Source organism: Gymnodraco acuticeps, unplaced genomic scaffold (assembly GCF_902827175.1).
Source record: "Gymnodraco acuticeps unplaced genomic scaffold, fGymAcu1.1, whole genome shotgun sequence".
In the NCBI taxonomy this organism is placed as follows: Eukaryota; Metazoa; Chordata; class Actinopteri; order Perciformes; family Bathydraconidae; genus Gymnodraco; species Gymnodraco acuticeps.
Genome location: NW_022992251.1, coordinates 1052523 through 1073951, shown reverse-complemented (window position 1 = coordinate 1073951; position 21429 = coordinate 1052523). Strand labels below are relative to the sequence as shown.

The following is a 21429-nucleotide window of genomic DNA, read 5'->3' as shown; positions in this document are numbered from 1 at the left end:
AAAGAATCAAATGTTTTTTAATTTTCTAAATCTGAACCCTTTTTTTGTTTATTAATGCAACTGTTTTAAGAGCGGGGAATTAGTACTAGGAGGAACGTTGTATCAACTTTCTGGATTTGTCAATGAATAGCAGCAACATTATTATTTATACATTTCACCAAACACACAAAACAACTTCAATTCCCCTCGTTCTAAACCAGAAGAGTGTCATGTATCTGCTCTGTAGGAAAGACATGAGAAAATGTCTGAAGCTAGGGCTCTAGTTTAAAAGCTTGGTATAATACAAAGAAAAGGGCACATTTGTCTGACTGTGTATTGTTGCACAACAGTATATTATATACTTAATATATAGCAGGTAAGGGTTAAGCTTCCCAAATTCAAAAGAAAATTAAAGTACAAAAAAATTACGATTAGTAATCTCTGCTCCAGCAAATTAATTGTTTCTTTCTCCATATAGTAAAAGCTGCAGATGTAGTATTAAAGGTGCTTAACCCTTAGAGTGACTGGACCCTACACTCTTCCATAAGTGGGTCAAAAAGGACCCGTATTAGAATAATATGTTTTTATGCCATTTTGGTTAAGAAAAATCACTTGTATAATATTTAGTATTATATTTTACAGGACACATGTTTTTTTGACATTCAGCCCACCCCCCATCAATCCATGCCGGTTGATCAAGTTTGATAGTCCTATACCCCCCCCCCCCCCCCCCCCTCCTAACCTTCCCTTATATTGGAAAGCGATTTTGAGTCCTTGAAAATCCCTATACAAATATAATGTATTATTATTATACTGACAGGTATCAGATCTTGCTGTGTACAATTATTTTACACAGCAAGATCTCATACCTGTCAGTATAATAATAATAAGATTATTTTACTAAAACAATCTTCCTGAGAGGTGTCACTTGTGATGTAGTCTGTGTGGTCCACAGTGAATGTAGTCCTGACAGCAACAGCTGATAAGAATCAAAGGTTCCCATAGGAAATGCACGCGGGTCATTTTCGACCCACTTATGGAAGCTTGGGGTAGAAATACAAAAACTACAATTTCTTAAAATGTAAACTTAAAATTTGAATGGCATGAAATCCAAAACATGTTTTTTGAGGAATAGCTGGAATATGAAATGATAAAAAAATGTAATTACAAAGATACTTCAAGAAAACCAACTCACCGGGTCCAAAAAGACCCACTTATGCATCTAAGGGTTAAAAATAATATACTATGTAGTGCTCTGTTGAAATATAAAGGGAATATTAGATTGTGTTTTAGACTAAATCATTTTTGGATGCCGATTAATTTGCAGTTGCAGCCGATGAAGATTCAACAGGCGTTTCCCCACGATGCATGAAGTCATTTATGATCTGTTCCTCCCTGTATGTTCTCAGATCATCTGCACCATCAGAATAACATACACCAGATGGGAAATGTTTTGAAGCTGAAGAAAATGACAGACAGGCGGCGGATAAAGACTCTGCAGAGTTTTAATCATTTCCCAATTCCACATAAAACAAATGTAAAAAAGTAGAGCGCTCTGACTGAAAGCTCTCGCTGTTCCATCGCCTCTCCGTCTGGACTCAGACCGTTTTAAAAACACCCGGTCATAAGAATACGAGCAGGAAGTAAAACTTGAAACAAGCAAAAACAAGACAAAGAAAGGAAAACACTACAGCAAATTAATGACGGAGGATCGGTCTCACTCGTTTGAATTCCTACTGAAAGACATCCTCGGTTGAAAGAAGCTAACATGTCCAATGGCACGGAAATATGTAAATAAAAACAAAAACTAATGAGGAGATTCTTGATGCAAGAGCTGGTAGTTTCTAATGTGTTTAGCACAGGTACTGCGAGAACACGGGTACACATTTCCTCCAATTACGTGTGTGTGTGTCTCAGAGCTGCAGGGCACAGAACTGCTGGTACACAGCCAGGATGTGGGGGTCCAGCTCTGCGGTGAACAGCAGGTTCTCCAGAGTGCCCATGTACTGCTGGATGGTCACATGGTGCTGCAGGAGAGGAGAGGTTACACACATTAGGTTACTGCTGTGTGTGTGTGTGGTCTAGCATTACTATACTTGTGGGGACCTAAATCTGTTTACAGTCACATGTGGGGACTCGCCACCCTTATGGGGACAAAATGGAGGACCCCATGAGGGGAATCATTAATTTTAGGGTGAAGACTTGGTTAGGTTTAGGGTAAGGGTTAGGGTAAGGGTAAGGTTAAGGTTTAGGGTTAGGCATGTGTTGGTTATGGTTAAGGTTAGGATAAGTCTCCAGGAAATGCATGTAAGTCAATGTAATGTCCCCTGAAGTGATGTATACATGGTGTGTGTGTGTGTCTCACCATGAGGAAGACCTGCTGCAGCCTCTCGATGCAGTTCTTGTACCAGGGCGTGCTGATGTCCGCGCTGCCCGTCTCACAGCGGACCAGATGCTCCGTCAGCAGCATGATGAAGCGCTGGGGGGGGGGAGAAATGAAATTACATTTAGTTGTGTGTCCTCTTGTCTATAGTCACATTTCTGCAGTGACATGGTAGGGCTATTCTGAGAAACGGCTCAGGACGCATTTGACATTAAAAAGGAGAACAGGAGGAAATGCGTACCTGGAAGATAACGAGGAAGAGGTTCTTCTGCTCGCTCTGAGCCGACTCCACCTTCTCCTGCAGCCGGTCGATCTGCTCCTCCAGCTGACCCTCCTCATCCTCGCTGTTCTTCTCCATGTCCTCTTCGTCCCCGCTGTCCCTCTGTGGACAAACAGTTAAGTCCGAAGCTTTAAATCACCTCCATGGTGTGCTGTTGGGAAAACACTGAATGTCCTCTTCCAACACGAGTAACATGATAACAAAGGTATCCCAACTGTAGCTGTGAACATGACAGGATGTGTGATTACCTAGAAGAGCATCAGGACTGTTTGAGGCATATGATAGCTATGTGATTAACATGATGATTCAGCCTCTATGGAGAGAGACATCAAGCATGCTCATTTCTGACGTGGAGCTAATCTGAAGTAAACATTGAATACTGCTTTCTATTCCTCCATCTTGTGACTGTGTAACTCCCTCTCTTGGATATCAGCATGTGAAGGACACTGTTCAGGAACTAGTTGATGCTCTGTATGTGATGACTCCTTCCATCCAGAGAGGATCACAGACACATGGATCCTGAGGTTGAAGCTCAAGCCGGGGACCAGGGATTATTAACATTTTGAAGTATTCAGGAAAAAGTCAGGATTTTGAGACTTTGAGAAAAAGTCAGATTTTTTTCTCGATTTTGAGAAAAATACCAACAAATTATCTTTTTTTGTTTCGATTACTTCAATTCTTGAGAGGATCAGAAATACATGGATGCTGAGATTGAAGCTGACGATGATGGTGGATAAAGTCACCTTGTGTTTGTGCTGCTGTTTCTCCAGTTTGTCCTTGGCCTCCTCTAACTCCTGCTGGATCTTCTGCACGTGTTTGTCCATCTTTCTGATGGTCGAGTGCAGAATCTCCCACACAAAAAGCCTGGAGGAGGAGAGAGAGTTATTTCACAGAGGCCGAGAGATAACCGCTTGTTAACCAATAATGCCGGAAACAGAGCATTCGCTTTGATGTTTTCTGGCTGAATAAATGTGTATTATTAACCCTTTAAATAGAACAAGGAACGTGTCCATGTAATAATGATAAAGCCTTATTCATACCACACAGCTCAAAGTGCTTTACAAAATGACTCATCACAAGTTAAAAATAAACAAGAAATTCCCCTCAGATGATTCGTTAAGAACTTTTAAAAAGGTACATGCAGCAAAATATCAGATTAACGGACACAAGGAGGTGAAAGGTACGAGAATACAAATAGAATAAATAATGGTTTCTCTCCGACAGATAAGACACAAGACAACTGAGTCGATGCCAAAAATGCCATAATTCTAATAAAGGTTAAACGATTAAAATATTAAAAAACACGAAAACATAAACATTGCTATTGAAACACATTAGATTCATAAAATCCTTTAAAACCTATCAAATAAATAAAAGTAAAGTAGGTAAAGAGTGTGTGTCCTCTCACCTGGTGAACTCGTGAGCCATGTCCTGAGAGAAGAGCCAGTTGGCCACGGCAGCGCAGTCCACGATCTGCGTCCGGATCAGTTTATCCACCAACACGGCCACCATCTGCAGGGCGCAGAGACACAGGACATGTTCACCTGCTCACACACATGGATCAAAGCTTCTATCTGATTGAAGGGCTTTCCGTTTGTACCTGTGGGTGATTCTTCCACGCTTCATAGACCACTTTGAGGATGTGCACCTTGCCCTCGTCGTTCTCCGTCAGGGCCTTCAGGACCTCATGGAACCTGAAGGAGTCAGAGCCAGGTGAGTCCTCTATCATACTGTCTTTCATCAATATCTCACAGGTCTCAGATAAATACAGAGCCTGTCTCTGATTGGCTGAAACACCAAACAGATCATTGCAGCATTACCCATAATCCCCTCTGTTTCAGCCCTGTTTCCAAAGTGGTGATTCTCTGTTTGTTACTTTAGATGAAAATAAGGAGCCCCTCCCCACGCCCCTCTGAGAGAGATTTGGTTACAAAGAACTCAATGGAGCTCTAGGAGGAGATCAAGACGTGTTGATGTAGAAGAGACATGAAGAAGAGGGGACACATGTTGATGTAGAAGAGACATGAAGAAGAGGGGACACATGTTGATGTAGAAGAGACATGAAGAAGAGGGGACACATGTTGATGTAGAAGAGACATGAAGAAGAGGGGACACATGTTGATGTAGAAGAGACATGAAGAAGAGGGGACACATGTTGATGTAGAAGAGACATGAAGAAGAGGGGACACATGTTGATGTAGAAGAGACATGAAGAAGAGGGGACACATGTTGATGTAGGAGAGACATGAAGAAGAGGGGACACATGTTGATGTAGAAGAGACATGAAGAAGAGGGGACACATGTTGATGAGGAAGAGACATGAAGAAGAGGGGACACATGTTGATGTAGAAGAGACATGAAGAAGAGGGGACACATGTTGATGTAGAAGAGACATGAAGAAGAGGGGACACATGTTGATGTAGAAGAGACATGAAGAAGAGGGGACACATGTTGATGTAGAAGAGACATGAAGAAGAGGGGACACATGTTGATGTAGAGGAGACATGAAGAAGAGGGGACACATGTTGATGTAGAAGAGACATGAAGAAGAGGGGACACATGTTGCTGTAGAAGAGACATGAAGAAGAGGGGACACATGTTGATGTAGAAGAGACATGAAGAAGAGGAGACACATGTTGATGTAGAAGAGACATGGAGAAGAGGGGACACATGTTGCTGTAGAAGAGACATGAAGAAGAGGGGACACATGTTGATGTAGAAGAGACATGAAGAAGAGGAGACACATGTTGATGTAGAAGAGACATGAAGAAGAGGGGACACATGTTGATGTAGAAGAGACGTGAAGAAGAGGGGACACATGTTGATGTAGAAGAGGGGACACATGTTGATGTAGAAGAGACATGAAGAAGAGGGGACACATGTTGATGTAGAGGAGACATGAAGAAGAGGATTTTGCATAATAGGGGACCTTTACGTTCACTAGCTATCTGGTATGCTCTGCTTGGTGGGCTACACGCATTTGAAAACAGGTAAACTGAGCGGAGTCAGTTTACCTGTCGTGTTGAACTTACTTTCCGAGGGCGCTGAAGGAGTGGCTGAAGGATTTGGCTGCCAGGTGGAGCAGAGTCTGCAGGAACACATCCACCTTCAGAGGGTTGAAGCTCTCGCCCTCATCTGAATTAGGAATAGAAACAAAATGATGCCTTGATTTTGAGATTTTTTATTTTGAGAAAAAGTCTTGATTTTTGAGAAAAAGTCTTAATTTTGAGGTTTTTGAGAAAAAGTCTTTAATTTTAGAAAAATCCAGGATTTTTAGATTTTTCTAAAAAAATCCCGATTTTTGAGAAAAAGTCAGAATTTTGAAAAAAAGAGTCAGAATTTTGAGATTTTGAGAACAATTCCATCAAATTCTCTTTTTTGTTTGGATTACTTCCATTCTTGAGAGGATCATGGATCCTGATATTGAAGCTCAAGCTTTTCTAACACTTTCCTCAAGAAGCACAGGTGCAGCAGAATGCTCGGAAAGCATATGTAAGATGGAGGACACTGAACTGAGACACTGACCGTCGTCGTCCTCCTGGTTGGGGTTGGGCACTTCTTTGAGGATGGCCAGGATCTCCTCGTTGGTCGCTCGGTTCTTGATGGCGTCTCCCACAGTGATGGATGCTGGGTAACCTGGTAACGAAGCTGTGAGGGAGCGGAGACATTCATTAGGTATTCAATCATATCTTAATTCAGGAAAGATCTGTAGAAACATGTGAGGTTGACTGAGGTAAGTAGATACATGTTTTAGATGCAGATGTTATGATAATGTTCTTACAGCTGCTCTCATCTGCGTATTTGTAAACAAAGATGTTTTCAGCGGGGATGAGAGCGGAGAAGGATGCAGGGACGATGTCCACGATCCTCTGATGGTAGGAGAGTCTGTAGAGAGGGGGGGAAACGACACATTTAATTAGTTTTTAGATTTAAAGATCAAAGAGAAAATATAGTGAAGGACTTCTTCGAGGCTTGAATTCATTAAAGCTGCATTAATACAGCTTCTAAATGTACTTTAACTTAATGAGAGAAAGGGAAAATTCACAATGCAAAAGGAATAATGTGTGGAAATAAACCTTTAATACCTCATAGACTTCTCCAGAACCTCTTTGATGAACTTGGGCTTGGGCTTCTCTAGATCCATGGTCAGACAGTCAGACCTTCACAGAGGAAACCACACCGTCAACACAGCAGCCGATGATCACTGACAAAAACTCTAAAACTAACAAAAATTAAACTAAGCAGTCCAAAATATTCTCAGAAACTGAGCCGAAATAAAATCAATCCTTTAAGGAAATAAACCAAAGCTATCCTGCCTGGTGAAAACGGTTTGCGTGCATTTCAGTTTCAGTTCTTTTACTAGAAAAACTGTCCAATACCGATAAAAGAAGACATCCTGAATCTCAGTCACGGCCCGTCCACACGGCGGCGTGCGTTGAAGCTTCAACGCTTCCGCCCATTCCCTTTGAATGGGGTGACGTCACGCTTTGCCGAACTGCATTGTGGTTCCGTCGCTTCGCGTTGCTCGCTTCAAAAGTTGAGAAAAGTTCTACTTTTGAAGCCAATCAAATCATATGCCAGTAAAAGCTCTAGCCAATCAAACCGCTTGCTTGTTTGTCCGGGGCGGGAGATTCATGTGATTGGTTGTTGGTCGAGTTTCAGACACGCCCACCGGCAAGCTTCAACGCACGCCGCCGTGTGGACTCTGTGTCAGAGCCCGAGGCATTGAACCACAGAGGTTCTTCACTGTGGTTCTGAAAGAGGACTCAAGTTCTCTCCTAATCCAAATATTTAAACATGGTCATTCCTTCAGTTCTCCAAACATACATTTATTATAGATGGCAAACTAAAACTAATATATACAAAAACGTTACCTCGACCACAACTATCAAACACACTCTGAAAAAACACTTAAAACATGTCTATACTAAACAAGTATAACCTTGCGGCAAATCTTTTTGTCAATATAAAACAATCAGGAGCTGTATAGTTATTTCACTCACCAGTCGTCCCAGCTCCATCGAAACTGGAAGTTGCTCAAATGATGAGAAAACCAGTTGATTAGTCTGCAATGAAAAAGGAAAAGTAAGAGACAGGATCTGCTCCTTCAGTTGTTCCCTCATCAATGTAATCAGATGTTCAGTAGCTCACCGGTCTATGCAGCTGGTGTTCATGCTGTCCAGCCTCATGAACAGCATCTCTGTGGCTTGGGCCAACTACAGCAGGCGTTCAGGAAACAGGTCTTTAGAGTGGAGAAACACGTGTTCTTTACCTAATGCCTCGTGCCTAAAGACTCCTAACTATCACATGTTTAATGTTATGATATCTTCAGAAACAAGCGGGAAATACATTTGGCTGAATGATAACATGTGTGACATCCGACTGTGTGTTTGAGTAGTAAACATTGTAAGATGTAAATATCAAGATGATCAATGCTACACCTACGATTTCCGTTGGCATATCTACACTGTAGCCATGTGATGAATACTTCCATTCTGTGAGGATCATAAATACATGGATCCTGATAATGAAGCTCAAGCCGGTGACCAGTGATTGTTAAAATGTTTAAGTATTCAGAAAAAGTCTGATTTTAGAGAAAAAGTCATAATTTAGAGTTTTTGAGAAAAAGTCTGATTTTTGAGGAAAAAAGTCTTAATTTAGAGTTTTTGAGAAAAAGTCAGATTTTTGAGGAAAAAGTCTTAATTTAGAGTTTTTGAGAAAAAGTCTGATTTGAGAAAAAAGTCTTAATTTAGAGTTTGAGAAAAAGTCAGATTTTTTTGAAAAAGTCGTAATTTTGAGATTCTTGAGAAAAAGTCTTGATTTTGAGAAAAAGTTTTAATTTTGAGAATTTTGAGGAAAAGTCTTAATTTAGAGATTTGAGAAAAAGTCCTATTTTTGAGAAAGTCCTATTTTTGCCAAAAAGAATGAATGAATACTTCCATTCTGTGAGGATCATAAATACATGGATCCTGATATTGAAGCTCAAGCCGGTGACCAGTGATTGTTAACATTTTTAAGTATTCAGAAAAAGTCAGATTTGAAAAAAAGTCTTAATTTTTAGTTTTTGAGAAAAAGTCTGATTTGAGAAAAAGTCGTAATTTTGAGAATTTTGAGAAAAAGTCTTGATTTTTGAGAAAAAGTGTTAATTTTGAGAATTTTGAGAAAAAGTCTTGATTTTTGAGAAAAAGTGTTAATTTTGAGATTCTTGAGAAAACGTCTTGATTTTTGAGAAAAAGTGTTAATTTTGAGATTCTTGAGAAAACGTCTTGATTTTTGAGAAAAAGTGTTAATTTTGAGATTCTTGAGAAAACGTCTTGATTTTTGAGAAAAAGTGTTAATTTTGAGATTCTTGAGAAAACGTCTTGATTTTTGAGAAACAGTCTTATTTTTGAGATTGTTGAGAAAAAGTCTAGATTTTTGAGAAAAACTCTTAATTTTGAGACTTTTGAGGAAAATTTTTAATTTTGAGATTTGAGAAAAAGTCCTATTTTTGCCAAAAAGAATGAATGAATACTTCCATTCTTGAGAGGATCATAAATACATGGATCCTGATATTGAAGCTCAAGCCGGTGACCAGTGATTGTTAACATTTTTAAGTATTCAGAAAAAGTCAGATTTGAAAAAAAGTCTTAATTTTGAGTTTTTGAGAAAAAAGTCTTAATTTTGAGTTTTTGAGAAAAGGTCTGATTAAGATTTTTGAGAAAAAGTCTTAATTTTGAACAATACACCGTTTGTCCACTACAGGACACCGTTTCAAGCGTATACACTTCATTAAGAAACACTTCTGTTGAAGACACAAACTGGTGTGAGGATACGACTTGTGGCAGCGAGCCGGGCTGCAGTTTGCACAGCTCGATGAGCAGCGTGGTGTACATGACGTCGATGTGAGGAGCCGCTGGCAGCTGGAACAGCTCTCCAAAGATCACCTGAGAATAAGAAACATTCATATGTCAAATCCTCATTTAGATGAGAGAAGATAGTCTCGAGATGTAGCTTGTAAAAAATAAAACGGTACCTCCACGATGTGATAGTTGAGCGGGATCTTATTTTTCCCCGGATAGCTGAGTAACTGGGCGGCACTGAGGGGGAAAACAAAGAAGTGTTAAAATGTGTGTGGTGCCCATTCAGACTGAATGAAGCTCGTTACCCACCAGGTCTTCCTCTCCTTCCAGTGAGTCTTGATGATACAGTGCAGGTTTTCCTCGATGACGAATCTCTCCACAGAATGACTGCCGGGCATAACGGGACCCTGAGGGGGAAAAGGGCGAGAGTTAATGGACTCTGCACGGCAGAAGATAATTCAAATCATTGACATGTGTTTTAAATCTGTGTGCTAAGAAAACCATCTTAGCACTGGCTGCTTCCTGACTCCCCCACAATGGAAGAAAGGATAGATATAGTTCATAACATACAGAACAGAGTGCCACAGTGACGCATCCTAAAACCCGGAAGTAAACTCCTTGCGGTTCCTTCGACAAAAAGGCAATGCAATTTCTCCATTTTGGAAAATAACTGGAAATAAGGTCTGTGGTTCAGTTTTTCCCCGTGTTCGGCTTGAGAGCCAGTCCCTGCCTCCTGCAAACTGTTAAAGCAAACGCTTCAACTCGTACCATTTAGAATCTGTATGTTTGAACGTGGATCTTAAGTTGGGGTGACGTTGAAGCAGCGACCCTGCTGTAGTTCCTTTATAGCATAATGTTAGCATTTAGCTTCTGGCGTTTCGAAAATTATAAAAGTAGGGTAGACATGTGGAGATTATCCGGCTATAAACTAACTACAGCAGCACGACTTCAACATCACGCCAACTTAAGATCCATATTCAACCATACAGATTCTAAATGGAACAGTGTGCAGGAGGCAGGGACTTGCTTTCAAGCAGAACAGGGCAAACAAACTTAGAGGGAGTGTTTCCGTGTTCTGTGTAATGACGCACAACTTCTGTAGTCCTATTCAGCCACATGTGGGGTCACTGCTGATGTATTTAATGTCGTAGAACAAAACGTGATCCGTCTCTTAAATGTGTTTCTACCACAGACCTTAGTTCCAGCTATTTTCCAAAAGCCTATGGAGAGATTGCATTGCATTACTTTTTGGTGAAGGAACCGGAAGTGGTAAAATGCTAACTTAGTTTCCGGGTTTTAGGGCGCGTCACTGTGGCGCTCTATGGAATGTACATGTATCGCCTACAGATGAATAGATTTACTGAGCTATGGTCGGATTGGGTTTCCTTTCTTCGCCAGACACATTTTATAGAATTAACAAACTACTGATGAGCTGATAACCAGTTCTATCACCAAAGGAAAAGGTTGCTTGGTCTACTTACCAAAATATTGTAATTTCTTGTTTGTTTGACTGTTATTACACCTGCAGGATTGTCCCTCACCATGTCAATGAAACATCCCTTCTGTTATTGTATACAGTTCATGAACATTGTATAAGGAAAGGACAATGAGAAGGGGAGGGTTTCGACGTTCCCTTATTGCAAAGGTGTACTACTCCCTGTAACTGCAGGTATATTTCATTGTAACTGCTGAAATGTCCTCAGAGAATTGTGTTGTACCTCTGGGGCGTCGGTGTAGTCGAACATGCGGAAGACGACGTGGGGCATGGGGTACTGGGCGCCGGGGATGTGTCCCGGGGGGGTGAAGGGGGGCAGGTTGTGCTGCAGGGCTTCACACAGCACGCTGTCGAAGGCGATGTACGGACGCAGGATGTGGCGCTCCTGCCAGCGGTCCTTCTTCAGCTTCTGGATCTGAGCCCACAGGCAGTCCAGGTACTGGGGGAGGACAGGGGGGGGGGTTCAAAACATATTTAGAACATACAAAAGCTTGGTGAGGATCTCATCAAGTTACCAACATAAGTGCAAAGAACATTAAAATGACATGAATTCACAGGTTACAAGATTGTATTTTTTTTACGGACAGAACAAAAGGACTTGAGCTCTTTTATGAAACAGGGAAAGGATGGCTTGCCTCCTCCATTTACTACAATGTAAATGGTATTTACCCAAAATAAATCGGAAATTGAAGGATCCAAATGATCAATATAATACATAATATATAGGGATGCACGATATTGGTTTTTTGAAACCGATACCGATAACTTCCTGCTTCTCAAGACCGATAACCGATAATAATATAATATATATATATATATTAAATGTACCTGTAGTTTTTGCACACCTGGTGGTAAAAAAAAGACTAGTAGTGAGCAAATGACATGAGCATTACTACTATGAACAAAACTAACCCTGGGGTCGTCTCTGGCAAACTTCTTGCCTTTTTCAAAAGCCTCGTCGATAGGTAAAAGCCCCGGTGCCTTTGCAGCTGGCTTTGGATTCGCCGCTAGTTTAGCAGCGCAGGCGTCTTCGTACGCTTTTAACACACCATCGTAGCGATGGCGATGTTTCAGGTGACTAATCAGGTTGGAAGTATTATAGCTCGTTGCCTTTTTCCCTCCTCGTGGAACTTCTGCATTTGTTAATACAAATAGCAAGCGAACTATCTAACTCTGAAACTTTGAAATAGTCCCATACTACCGGCGACATGTTTGTTTACTGTCCTGGCTTCACGGCCGCACACCATTTACGTCACAGCCAGGCACGAGTTAGGGAGCGCTGGATTTGTGAAAAACTCCCCTCTTCCTAAACCACTAATACCACAGTACTGGCAAAACGGGAGGAGCCGAGTGAAAAACAAGCGCCCCTCATCCCAATCCACCCACACCGCAGTATTCTTTTCTTTTTGTTTACCCAAAAAATATATTGTATATTATCGGGGCTATTAATACTGTTATCGGGTTTATCGGGATGACGTCATAATTCCTAATATCGGACCGATAATTATCGTGCACCACTAATTATATATATATATATGTGATATATTTGGAAGGCCAGAATATTTGTTAATTCAATAACAACCACACTTCCTTAAAAACTGACCCCAACACTAAAAGCTTATGTCCAGGCCAAGCCATCACAAGCTTATTTTAATAACAAGAAATAAAACATTAGGCTTAAAAAGGACCAGGACTGCTTCATTCGATCATATTTGTGCGACTTTGTGATAGTTTAGAGTCAGATTGAGTCTGAAATAGTTCATTGACGACATCATATCAAGTCGATCAAGCTGCTGAACAGTCAGAAACAATTGTGATTATGCTGTTAGGAGTTGTTGGGAGGTGCAATGTTTACAGTGTAGTTTGTGCAATCGAGAAGGTTAAATAGGGGAAGTGCATTATGTGTAAATAGGTATGGACACAATAGGGATATGTGCAATTTGACGGACACTATGCATAGGTGCAATAAGGAAAGTACAATTGATTTGTGTATTTACATTAGGGAAGGGGCAATATTTGATTTATGTATGAATGCAATAGGGCAGGGCTCAACGCTAACTTTTAAAAGTGGTTGCCAGGCTGGCAACCAGGCATCAGCTTTTGGTTGCCAAAACTGAAAATATGGTTGCCATTTTTAGTCACCTTATATTTTAAATAATTAAGATACTATACAGTTATAGATCAACTTAATAATGAAAATGTGACAGAAAGGAATGTTCAAATGCTTTACAATAAGTAATTAACACAATTATTTGAAACCTAAGTGGTAGTAAACTTGTCCACCCTCAATTGCTGGTATACTAAACACCAGTAGTGCATCTGCTGTCATGTTCTTCACAGATCCCTCACAAATGAATTGAGCAAGTCACTAGTTTCTTGGTCATCCGTTGTCTCCCTTTCAAATGTGGGTTTTCTTGACCTTTGTGCTGACCCCCACCATAGATCCACTGGCCCTTCAGCATTGAAGTCTTGATTGTGGTTCTGTCATTGGCCAGACTAATACATTTCTAATGTTTAAATAAATGAAAACCATTCACAGTTAAGAACGAGATATTAATTATTAATGCTGTAAATGACCTTTAATATGTTTAACTATATTTAAAATGTGTTACCTTAATAGAAGTGATTATATTTGTATGCCAATATTTTCCTATAGTAAAGTTTTGTTTAGCACTTTTATTTTGGTAGTAATAAGATCGGACTCTTATTTTGAAGGAACTTTTACCGGAAGCGAATGCACAACTTAATTTGCTTCGCAATTTTTTGTAAAACAAACACACGGCACCACCGCGCCCACGCGAGTAAACGTGCATCGCTTTCTGGCTCCGTAATCACACCAATGCACAACGTGTATCACGTGTATCACGTGTATCAGGTTCCAACTGGTCACAACAATAATTAAATATCACTCTTAATACAAATATTTAACATTTATCTATTTTGGGGTGCACATCTTGCTGTCCTTATTTCTTCATGTTAAAAACTGGTTGCCACTGATGGCAACCAAAGACCAAGATGTGGTTGACATTTTTTCTGAATGGTTGCCAATGGCAACCTGGCAACCGTTACTGTCGAGCCCTGCAATAGGGAAAGTGCTGTACCTGTATGTTTCTTGTTTCTTTGCCATGTGATATGTGATCTCTGTTCTGTATCTATGACTGATTGACCTGAATGTTTTATGTGTATTATCTCGATGCCCAAGACAAATTTCTCCTAAGGGAGACAATAAAGCTGATTCAATAAAGTGATTCACAATTATTATTATTTCCAAATTATAATAGGGGAAAATGTCGTTCTTTGATCCTCCTCTCACCTCCTCTTGTAGGTGGGGCTTCTCGGCGGTCCACACCTGCAGCATGGAGACGTGAGTCTTCACTCGCCGCCTGGAAAGTCAAGAGAAGTGTGACATTAAGGAAGAGCTGACCAATATAACAAAGGCTGAACAAATAACTACAATGTTAACAAAATAAATACATATGAAAAACAAGACAGGAAGGATCTAGAAAGCACGGCAGACTTCTTACTTGAGGAACGCATCGATCTGGCTGAAGAGTCGGTCCATCTCCCACGTCTTTCTTCTCGTAAGCTCCTTCCCCACCCAGGGCAGGACAGGACAGAACCACGTACACATACCAGTCCGCCCGCACCTGAGGACACAAACAACACGTAAAACGTCTCAACTCAAAAGTTAACGTTGCACCCAAATGTCAAGTCATCTGTGAAATTCTTTTGGTTGTAAAAGTTCATCGTGGTATAAAAGTCATCTGGTATAAAGTCATCTGGTAGTAGAAGTTCATCTGGTAGTAAAGTCATCTGGTAGTAAAAAGTCATCTGGTATAAAAGTCATCTGGGTGTAAAGTCATCTGGTGTAAGTCATCTGGTGTAAAGTCATCTGGTATAAAGTCATCTGGTGTAAAGTCATCTAGTGTAAAGTCATCTGGTATAAAGTCATCTGGTATAAAGTCATCTGGTGTAAAGTCATCTGGTATAAAGTCATCTGGTATAAAGTCATCTGGTGTAAAGTCATCTGGTGTAAAGTCATCTGGTGTAAAGTCATCTGGTATAAAGTCATCTGGTGTAAAGTCCATCTGGTGTAAAGTCATCTGGTGTAAAGTCATCTGGTATAAAGTCATCTGGTATAAAGTCATCTGGTATAAAGTCATCTGGTATAAAGTCATCTGGTATAAAGTCATCTGGTATAAAGTCATCTGGTGTAAAGTCATCTGGTATAAAGTCATCTGGTATAAAGTCATCTGGTATAAAGTCATCTGGTGTAAAGTCATCTGGTGTAAAGTCATCTGGTATAAAAGTTCATCTGGTGTAAAGTCATCTGGTGTAAAGTCATCTGGTGTAAAGTCATCTGGTGTAAAGTCATCTGGTGTAAAGTCATCTGGGTAAAGTCATCTGGTATAAAGTCATCTGGTATAAAGTCAATCTGGTGTAAAGTCATCTGGTAAAAGTCTCGGTGTAAAGTCATCTGGTGTAAAGTCATCTGGTGTAAAGTCATCTGGTATAAAGTCATCTGTGTAAAGTCATCTGGTGTAAAGTCATCTGGTGTAAAGTCATCTGGTGTAAAGTCATCTGGTGTAAAGTCATCTGGTGTAAAGTCATCTGGTGTAAAGTCATCTGGTATAAAGTCATCTGGTGTAAAGTCATCTGGTATAAAGTCATCTGGTGTAAGTCATCTGGTGTAAAGTCATCTGGTGTAAAGTCATCTGGTGTAAAGTCATCTGGTATAAAGTCATCTGGTGTAAAGTCATCTGGTGTAAAGTCATCTGGTGTAAAGTCATCTGGTGTAAAGTCATCTGGTGTAAAGTCATCTGGTGTAAAGTCATCTGGTGTAAAAGTCATCTGGTGTAAAGTCATCTGGTATAAAGTCATCTGGTGTAAAGTCATCTGTGTAAAGTCATCTGGTGTAAAGTCATCTGGTATAAAGTTCATCTGGTGTAAAGTCATCTGGTGTAAAGTCATCTGGTGTAAAGTCATCTGGTAGTAAAGTCATCTGGTGTAAAGTCATCTGGTAGTAAAGTCATCTGGTATAAAGTCATCTGGTGTAAAGTCATCTGGTGTAAAGTCATCTGGTGTAAAGTCATCTGGTTAGTAAAAGTCATCTGGTAGTAAAGTCATCTGGTATTAAAGTCATCTGTATAAAGTCATCTGGTAGTAAAGTCATCTGGTGTAAAGTCATCTGGTGTAAAGTCATCTGGTGTAAAGTCACTGGTATAAAGTCATCTGGTGTAAAGTCATCTGGTGTAAAGTCATCTGGTGTAAAGTCCATCTGGTATAAAGTCATCTGGTGTAAAGTCATCTGGTATAGAAGTCATATCTGGTGTAAAGTCATCTGGTATAGAAGTCATCTGGTGTAAAGTCATCTGGTGTAAAGTCATCTGGTGTAAAGTCATCTGGTATAAGTCATCTGGTGTAAAGTCATCTGGTATAAAGTCATCTGGTGTAAAGTCATCTGGTATAAAGTTCATCTGGTGTAAAGGTCATCTGGTGTAAAGTCATCTGGTATAAAGTCATCTGGTTGTAAAGTCATCTGGTGTAAAGGTCATCTGGTTAAAGGTCATCTGCGTATAAATCATCTGGTGTAAAGTCATCTGGTATAAAGTCATCTGGTGTAAAGTCATCTGGTATAAAGTCCATCTGGTGTAAGTCAGCTGGTGTAAAGTCATCTGGTGTAAAGTCAATCTGTGTAAAGTCATCTAGTGTAAAAGTCATCTGGGTGTAAAGTCATCTGGTGAATAAAGTCATCTGGTGTAAAAGTCATCTGGTATAAAGTCATCTGGTTAAAGTCATCTGGTATAAAGTCATCGGTGTAAAGTCAAGCTGGTGTAAAGTCATCTGGTAGTAAAGTCATCTTGTATAAAGTCATCTGGTGTAAAGTCATCTGGTGTAAAGTCATCTGGTGTAAAGTCATCTGGTGTAAAGTCATCTGGTGTAAAGTCATCTGGTGTAAAGTCATCTGTATAAGTCATCTGGTGTAAAGTCAATCTGGTGTAAAGTCATCTGGTTTAAAGGTCATCTGGTTATAAAGTCATCTGGTGTAAAGTCATCTGGTGTAAAGTCATCTGGTGTAAAGTCATCTGGTATAAAGTCATCTGGTGTAAAGTCATCTGTGTGTAAGTCATCATGTGTAAAGTCCTCTGGTGTAAAGTCATCTGGTGTAAAGTCATCTGGTATAAAGTCATCTGGTGTAAAGTCATCTGGTATAAAAGTCATCTGGTGTAAAGTCATCTGGTAGTAAAGTCATCTGGTATAAAGTCATCTGGTGTAAAGTCATCTAGTGGATATTAGTCATCTGGTATAAAGTCATCTAGTGTAAAGTCATCTGGTGTAAAGTCATCTGGTATAAAGTCATCTGGTGTAAAGTCATCTAGTGTAAAGTCATCTGGTATAAAGTCATCTGGTGTAAAGTCATCTGGTATAAAGTCATCTGGTATAAAGTCATCTGGTGTAAAGTCATCTGGTATAAAGTCATCTGGTGTAAAGTCATCTGGTATAAAGTCATCTGGTATAAAGTCATCTAGTGTAAAGTCATCTGGTATAAAGTCATCTGGTGTAAAGTCATCTGGTGTAAAGTCATCTGGTGTAAAGTCATCTGGTGTAAAGTCATCTGGTGTAAAGTCATCTGGTATAAAGTCATCTGGTGTAAAGTCATCTGGTGTAAAGTCATCTAGTGTAAAGTCATCTGGTGTAAAGTCATCTGGTATAAAGTCATCTGGTGTAAAGTCATCTGGTGTAAAGTCATCTGGTATAAAGTCATCTAGTGTAAAGTCATCTGGTGTAAAGTCATCTAGTGTAAAGTCATCTGGTGTAAAGTCATCTGGTGTAAAGTCATCTGGTATAAAGTCATCTGGTGTAAAGTCATCTGGTGTAAAGTCATCTGGTGTAAAGTCATCTGGTGTAAAGTCATCTGGTATAAAGTCATCTGGTGTAAAGTCATCTGGTATAAAGTCATCTGGTGTAAAGTCATCTGGTGTAAAGTCATCTAGTGTAAAGTCATCTGGTATAAAGTCATCTGGTGTAAAGTCATCTAGTGTAAAGTCATCTGGTGTAAAGTCATCTGGTGTAAAGTCATCTGGTGTAAAGTCATCTGGTGTAAAGTCATCTGGTGTAAAGTCATCTGGTGTAAAGTCATCTGGTATAAAGTCATCTGGTGTAAAGTCATCTGGTGTAAAGTCATCTAGTGTAAAGTCATCTGGTGTAAAGTCATCTGGTGTAAAGTCATCTGGTGTAAAGTCATCTGGTGTAAAGTCATCTGGTGTAAAGTCATCTGGTATAAAGTCATCTAGTGTAAAGTCATCTGGTGTAAAGTCATCTAGTGTAAAGTCATCTGGTGTAAAGTCATCTGGTGTAAAGTCATCTGGTGTAAAGTCATCTGGTGTAAAGTCATCTGGTGTAAAGTCATCTGGTATAAAGTCATCTGGTGTAAAGTCATCTGGTGTAAAGTCATCTGGTGTAAAGTCATCTGGTGTAAAGTCATCTGGTATAAAGTCATCTGGTGTAAAGTCATCTGGTGTAAAGTCATCTGGTGTAAAGTCATCTGGTATAAAGTCATCTGGTATAAAGTCATCTGGTGTAAAGTCATCTGGTATAAAGTAATCTAGTGTAAAGTCATCTGGTGTAAAGTCATCTGGTGTAAAGTCATCTGGTGTAAAGTCATCTGGTGTAAAAGTCATCTGGTGTAAAGTCATCTGGTATAAAGTCATCTGGTGTAAAGTCATCTGGTGTAAAGTCATCTGGTATAAAGTCATCTGGTGTAAAGTCATCTGGTGTAAAGTCATCTGGTGTAAAGTCATCTGGTATAAAGTCATCTGGTATAAAGTCATCTGGTGTAAAGTCATCTGGTATAAAGTCATCTGGTGTAAAGTCATCTGGTGTAAAGTCATCTGGTGTAAAGTCATCTGGTATAAAGTCATCTGGTGTAAAGTCATCTGGTGTAAAGTCAAAGACAATCTTGCATTTATCAGGAATGTGTAACTCTACAGTAAACATTTAGTAAGAGTTAGGAGACATGTTTGAGTGACGCCAAAAAGCTTCAAAACATTGCAGTTGCACTTTGTTAGTTTTCATTTCAAATACGTATTAGCTCTCCACCCTCTTCCACCCACCTGTGGTACATCTTCCTCTTGAGTAACACTGATAAAGTTTTCGAACATGGCCACCATCGAAGGAGCGGCGATCACATGGCAGTTGACCAAGTCAGACAGAAAACGCACCTACAAAGAGAAGATATCGTATCAACAGAGAAAGCAAAAGAGATGTGAGGATTATTTTAGGTGTGAGTCAAAGTCAACTTTATTGTCAATCTGTCAGTTTGTGTGTACAGACAGAGAGATTGAAATACCGTTTCCCACAATCCCGAATACAAAAATATATAACAATATGTATATACCTATATATAAATAATCAACAGACACACGCATATGCACACATTAAGACATAGATAAAAGCACAACAATCAATATATACAAAATAACAGTCACAGTCGATGAACAAAAGTCAGCGTACCAAGTAAACAGCTTCGTTGTACAGGTTGTTTTTCAGAGTCTCCTTGAGTTGTCTGATCATGGCTTCCACAAACTCGCCCCCAAAGTTGTAGTTCCTGGCGTTCAGGAGGCCGACCAGAGTCGTGTACACAGACAGCTTCTCGGGGAGGAGGCGGGCGCTGTCACCCAAACACAACTCGGTGAGAAAAGACAACGCAAACAGTCAGCATTCAACAGTGAGCATGTGAGAAGTGGTGAGGAACTTACACGGCACATAAAATACGCAGGATTTTGTTTTTGTAGTTTGGAAGGTCGGCCTCCAGGACACCTGCAAGCCCCTCCAAGTTGCTCTCCAGGGACGAAGTACTCTGTGAAGAAAAAGTAAAGAATTTGGTTTGTTTTTGCTGAACTATAGTGTTTTAAATGATATCAGAGCCTGTGAGGAGAAGAGAAGTGCTCTCCATAGATCTGCTGGAGCTAGATTTCCCTGGTGGACGTTTTACCTTCTCCCCCACACGACATATCAGTGACTCCAGGCGATCTTCTATTTCAATGGGCTCCGACGTTCTCCTCCTTTTGTGTTCCTGACCTCCTGAAAGAGCAAAAGAACAAAATAACCGCAAAGTGAGAGGAAGACAAACAGGAACTGATAGAGTAACTCAACGGCAGCCTTAATGGAAAATACACCGTAACACCATGAGATGTGTTTATGAAGCCAGGCTGTAAACACATTTCAGGGTTAATATTATATAGCTCAGATTTAAATGTATTCTATCAGGTTCTCCTTGCAGAGGAACTTCAACAAATGAACATGTGAAAAGCTGAGACAATGAGTCATTAGGTTCAATATGACTGACCCTGAATTAGTAGTGACTACATATGGAGTTGATGATGGTGTTACAACTTGACAATTATGTCTGTTATCTAGCAAACATGCATATATCCTTGCAATCAATAAAAGCAGTCATCCTTTAAAAGTCATTGGAATCTAAAAGTAACACAAACGTCTTTGATGTTGCACTTTTAAATAATTATAGTTCAGTTTTAAGGTGGGTTTTCCCCTTAACTGCTCATCAATAAGTACTTTTAACTAACCATGCGTCAGTGGTTTATGGATATTCTTGTGGATAGTAAAACAAAGCATCGGTACATTTAATATAAACTACTCTAAGTGAGGTATTTGTATTATTCACATCACTTGGTTGCCGCCCCCATACGAACCACACAGGTTAACAGAAGCTAACCTAGCAGCTAGTGCTAACATACACCGGTTAACACTGGTAAAACAAAAATCTTCTAGCTTTCAACCCGCTATACCGACACCACAAATCAACCCGTATTTACTGTGAGACATGTTAATGTTACAATGAAAATACTTAAACTTAAATTCGTGAAGTAATTTATAACCATAATTGCATCGAAGTGATTAAACACGCTAACGTTAGCTCGTTAGCACAACGTCTGATTGTGCTAGCTGTACACATGTAACTAACGCTCACTAACCGTCATTCTCGCTCTCGCTGTGTCGTCTCCTGGACATTTTGTTATTCCGTTTCACTATAAATTTAAGGAAATTCGACAAAAAAAGAATATGAAATAATAATGCAGCTTTGCAGGGCTTCTAGATCATTCAGCCTGGACGCTATTCGTGGAGCAGAAAAATACTAGCGGTCCGACTCAAGTGATGGACATCCGGGGCAACAGGAAGGTGCATCGTTTTGAATAACATATATTTATTTTCCCTTTATTTTTCAAGAACATCATATATTTTGTATTCAAGAAAGTTGCCATCAGGGGTAGACATATAGAAAAAATACATTAAGGAATACAGTTTCCTATTTCAGATTCATTACAGCCAAAGAAATCACAGTCAGGACAGTTAAAAGGAGCGCCGAGGAAGATGATGTGTTATCGATATTATACAAGACAAACAGAGTTAATACAACATTTTATTTTAT

General features: G+C 39.8%; 1 protein-coding gene across 1 annotated transcript; it reads right to left on the bottom strand.

The window, feature by feature from the left end:
- Positions 1-1460: 1460 nt before the first annotated feature.
- On the bottom strand, positions 1461-21193 carry LOC117540280 (nuclear cap-binding protein subunit 1). Its single transcript, XM_034206875.1, is given in 24 exon segments — positions 1461-2006; positions 2345-2458; positions 2604-2744; positions 3386-3506; positions 4051-4154; positions 4243-4336; positions 5675-5777; positions 6168-6290; positions 6424-6527; positions 6728-6802; positions 7646-7708; positions 7794-7858; positions 9458-9568; positions 9658-9721; positions 9794-9891; positions 11203-11418; positions 14293-14362; positions 14504-14586; positions 14588-14626; positions 19094-19201; positions 19494-19650; positions 19739-19839; positions 19975-20063; positions 20975-21193. Coding segments are annotated over 24 exon segments (2394 nt in total). The 5' UTR covers positions 21012-21193; the 3' UTR covers positions 1461-1892.
- Between the last annotated feature and the right edge of the window lie 236 nt (positions 21194-21429).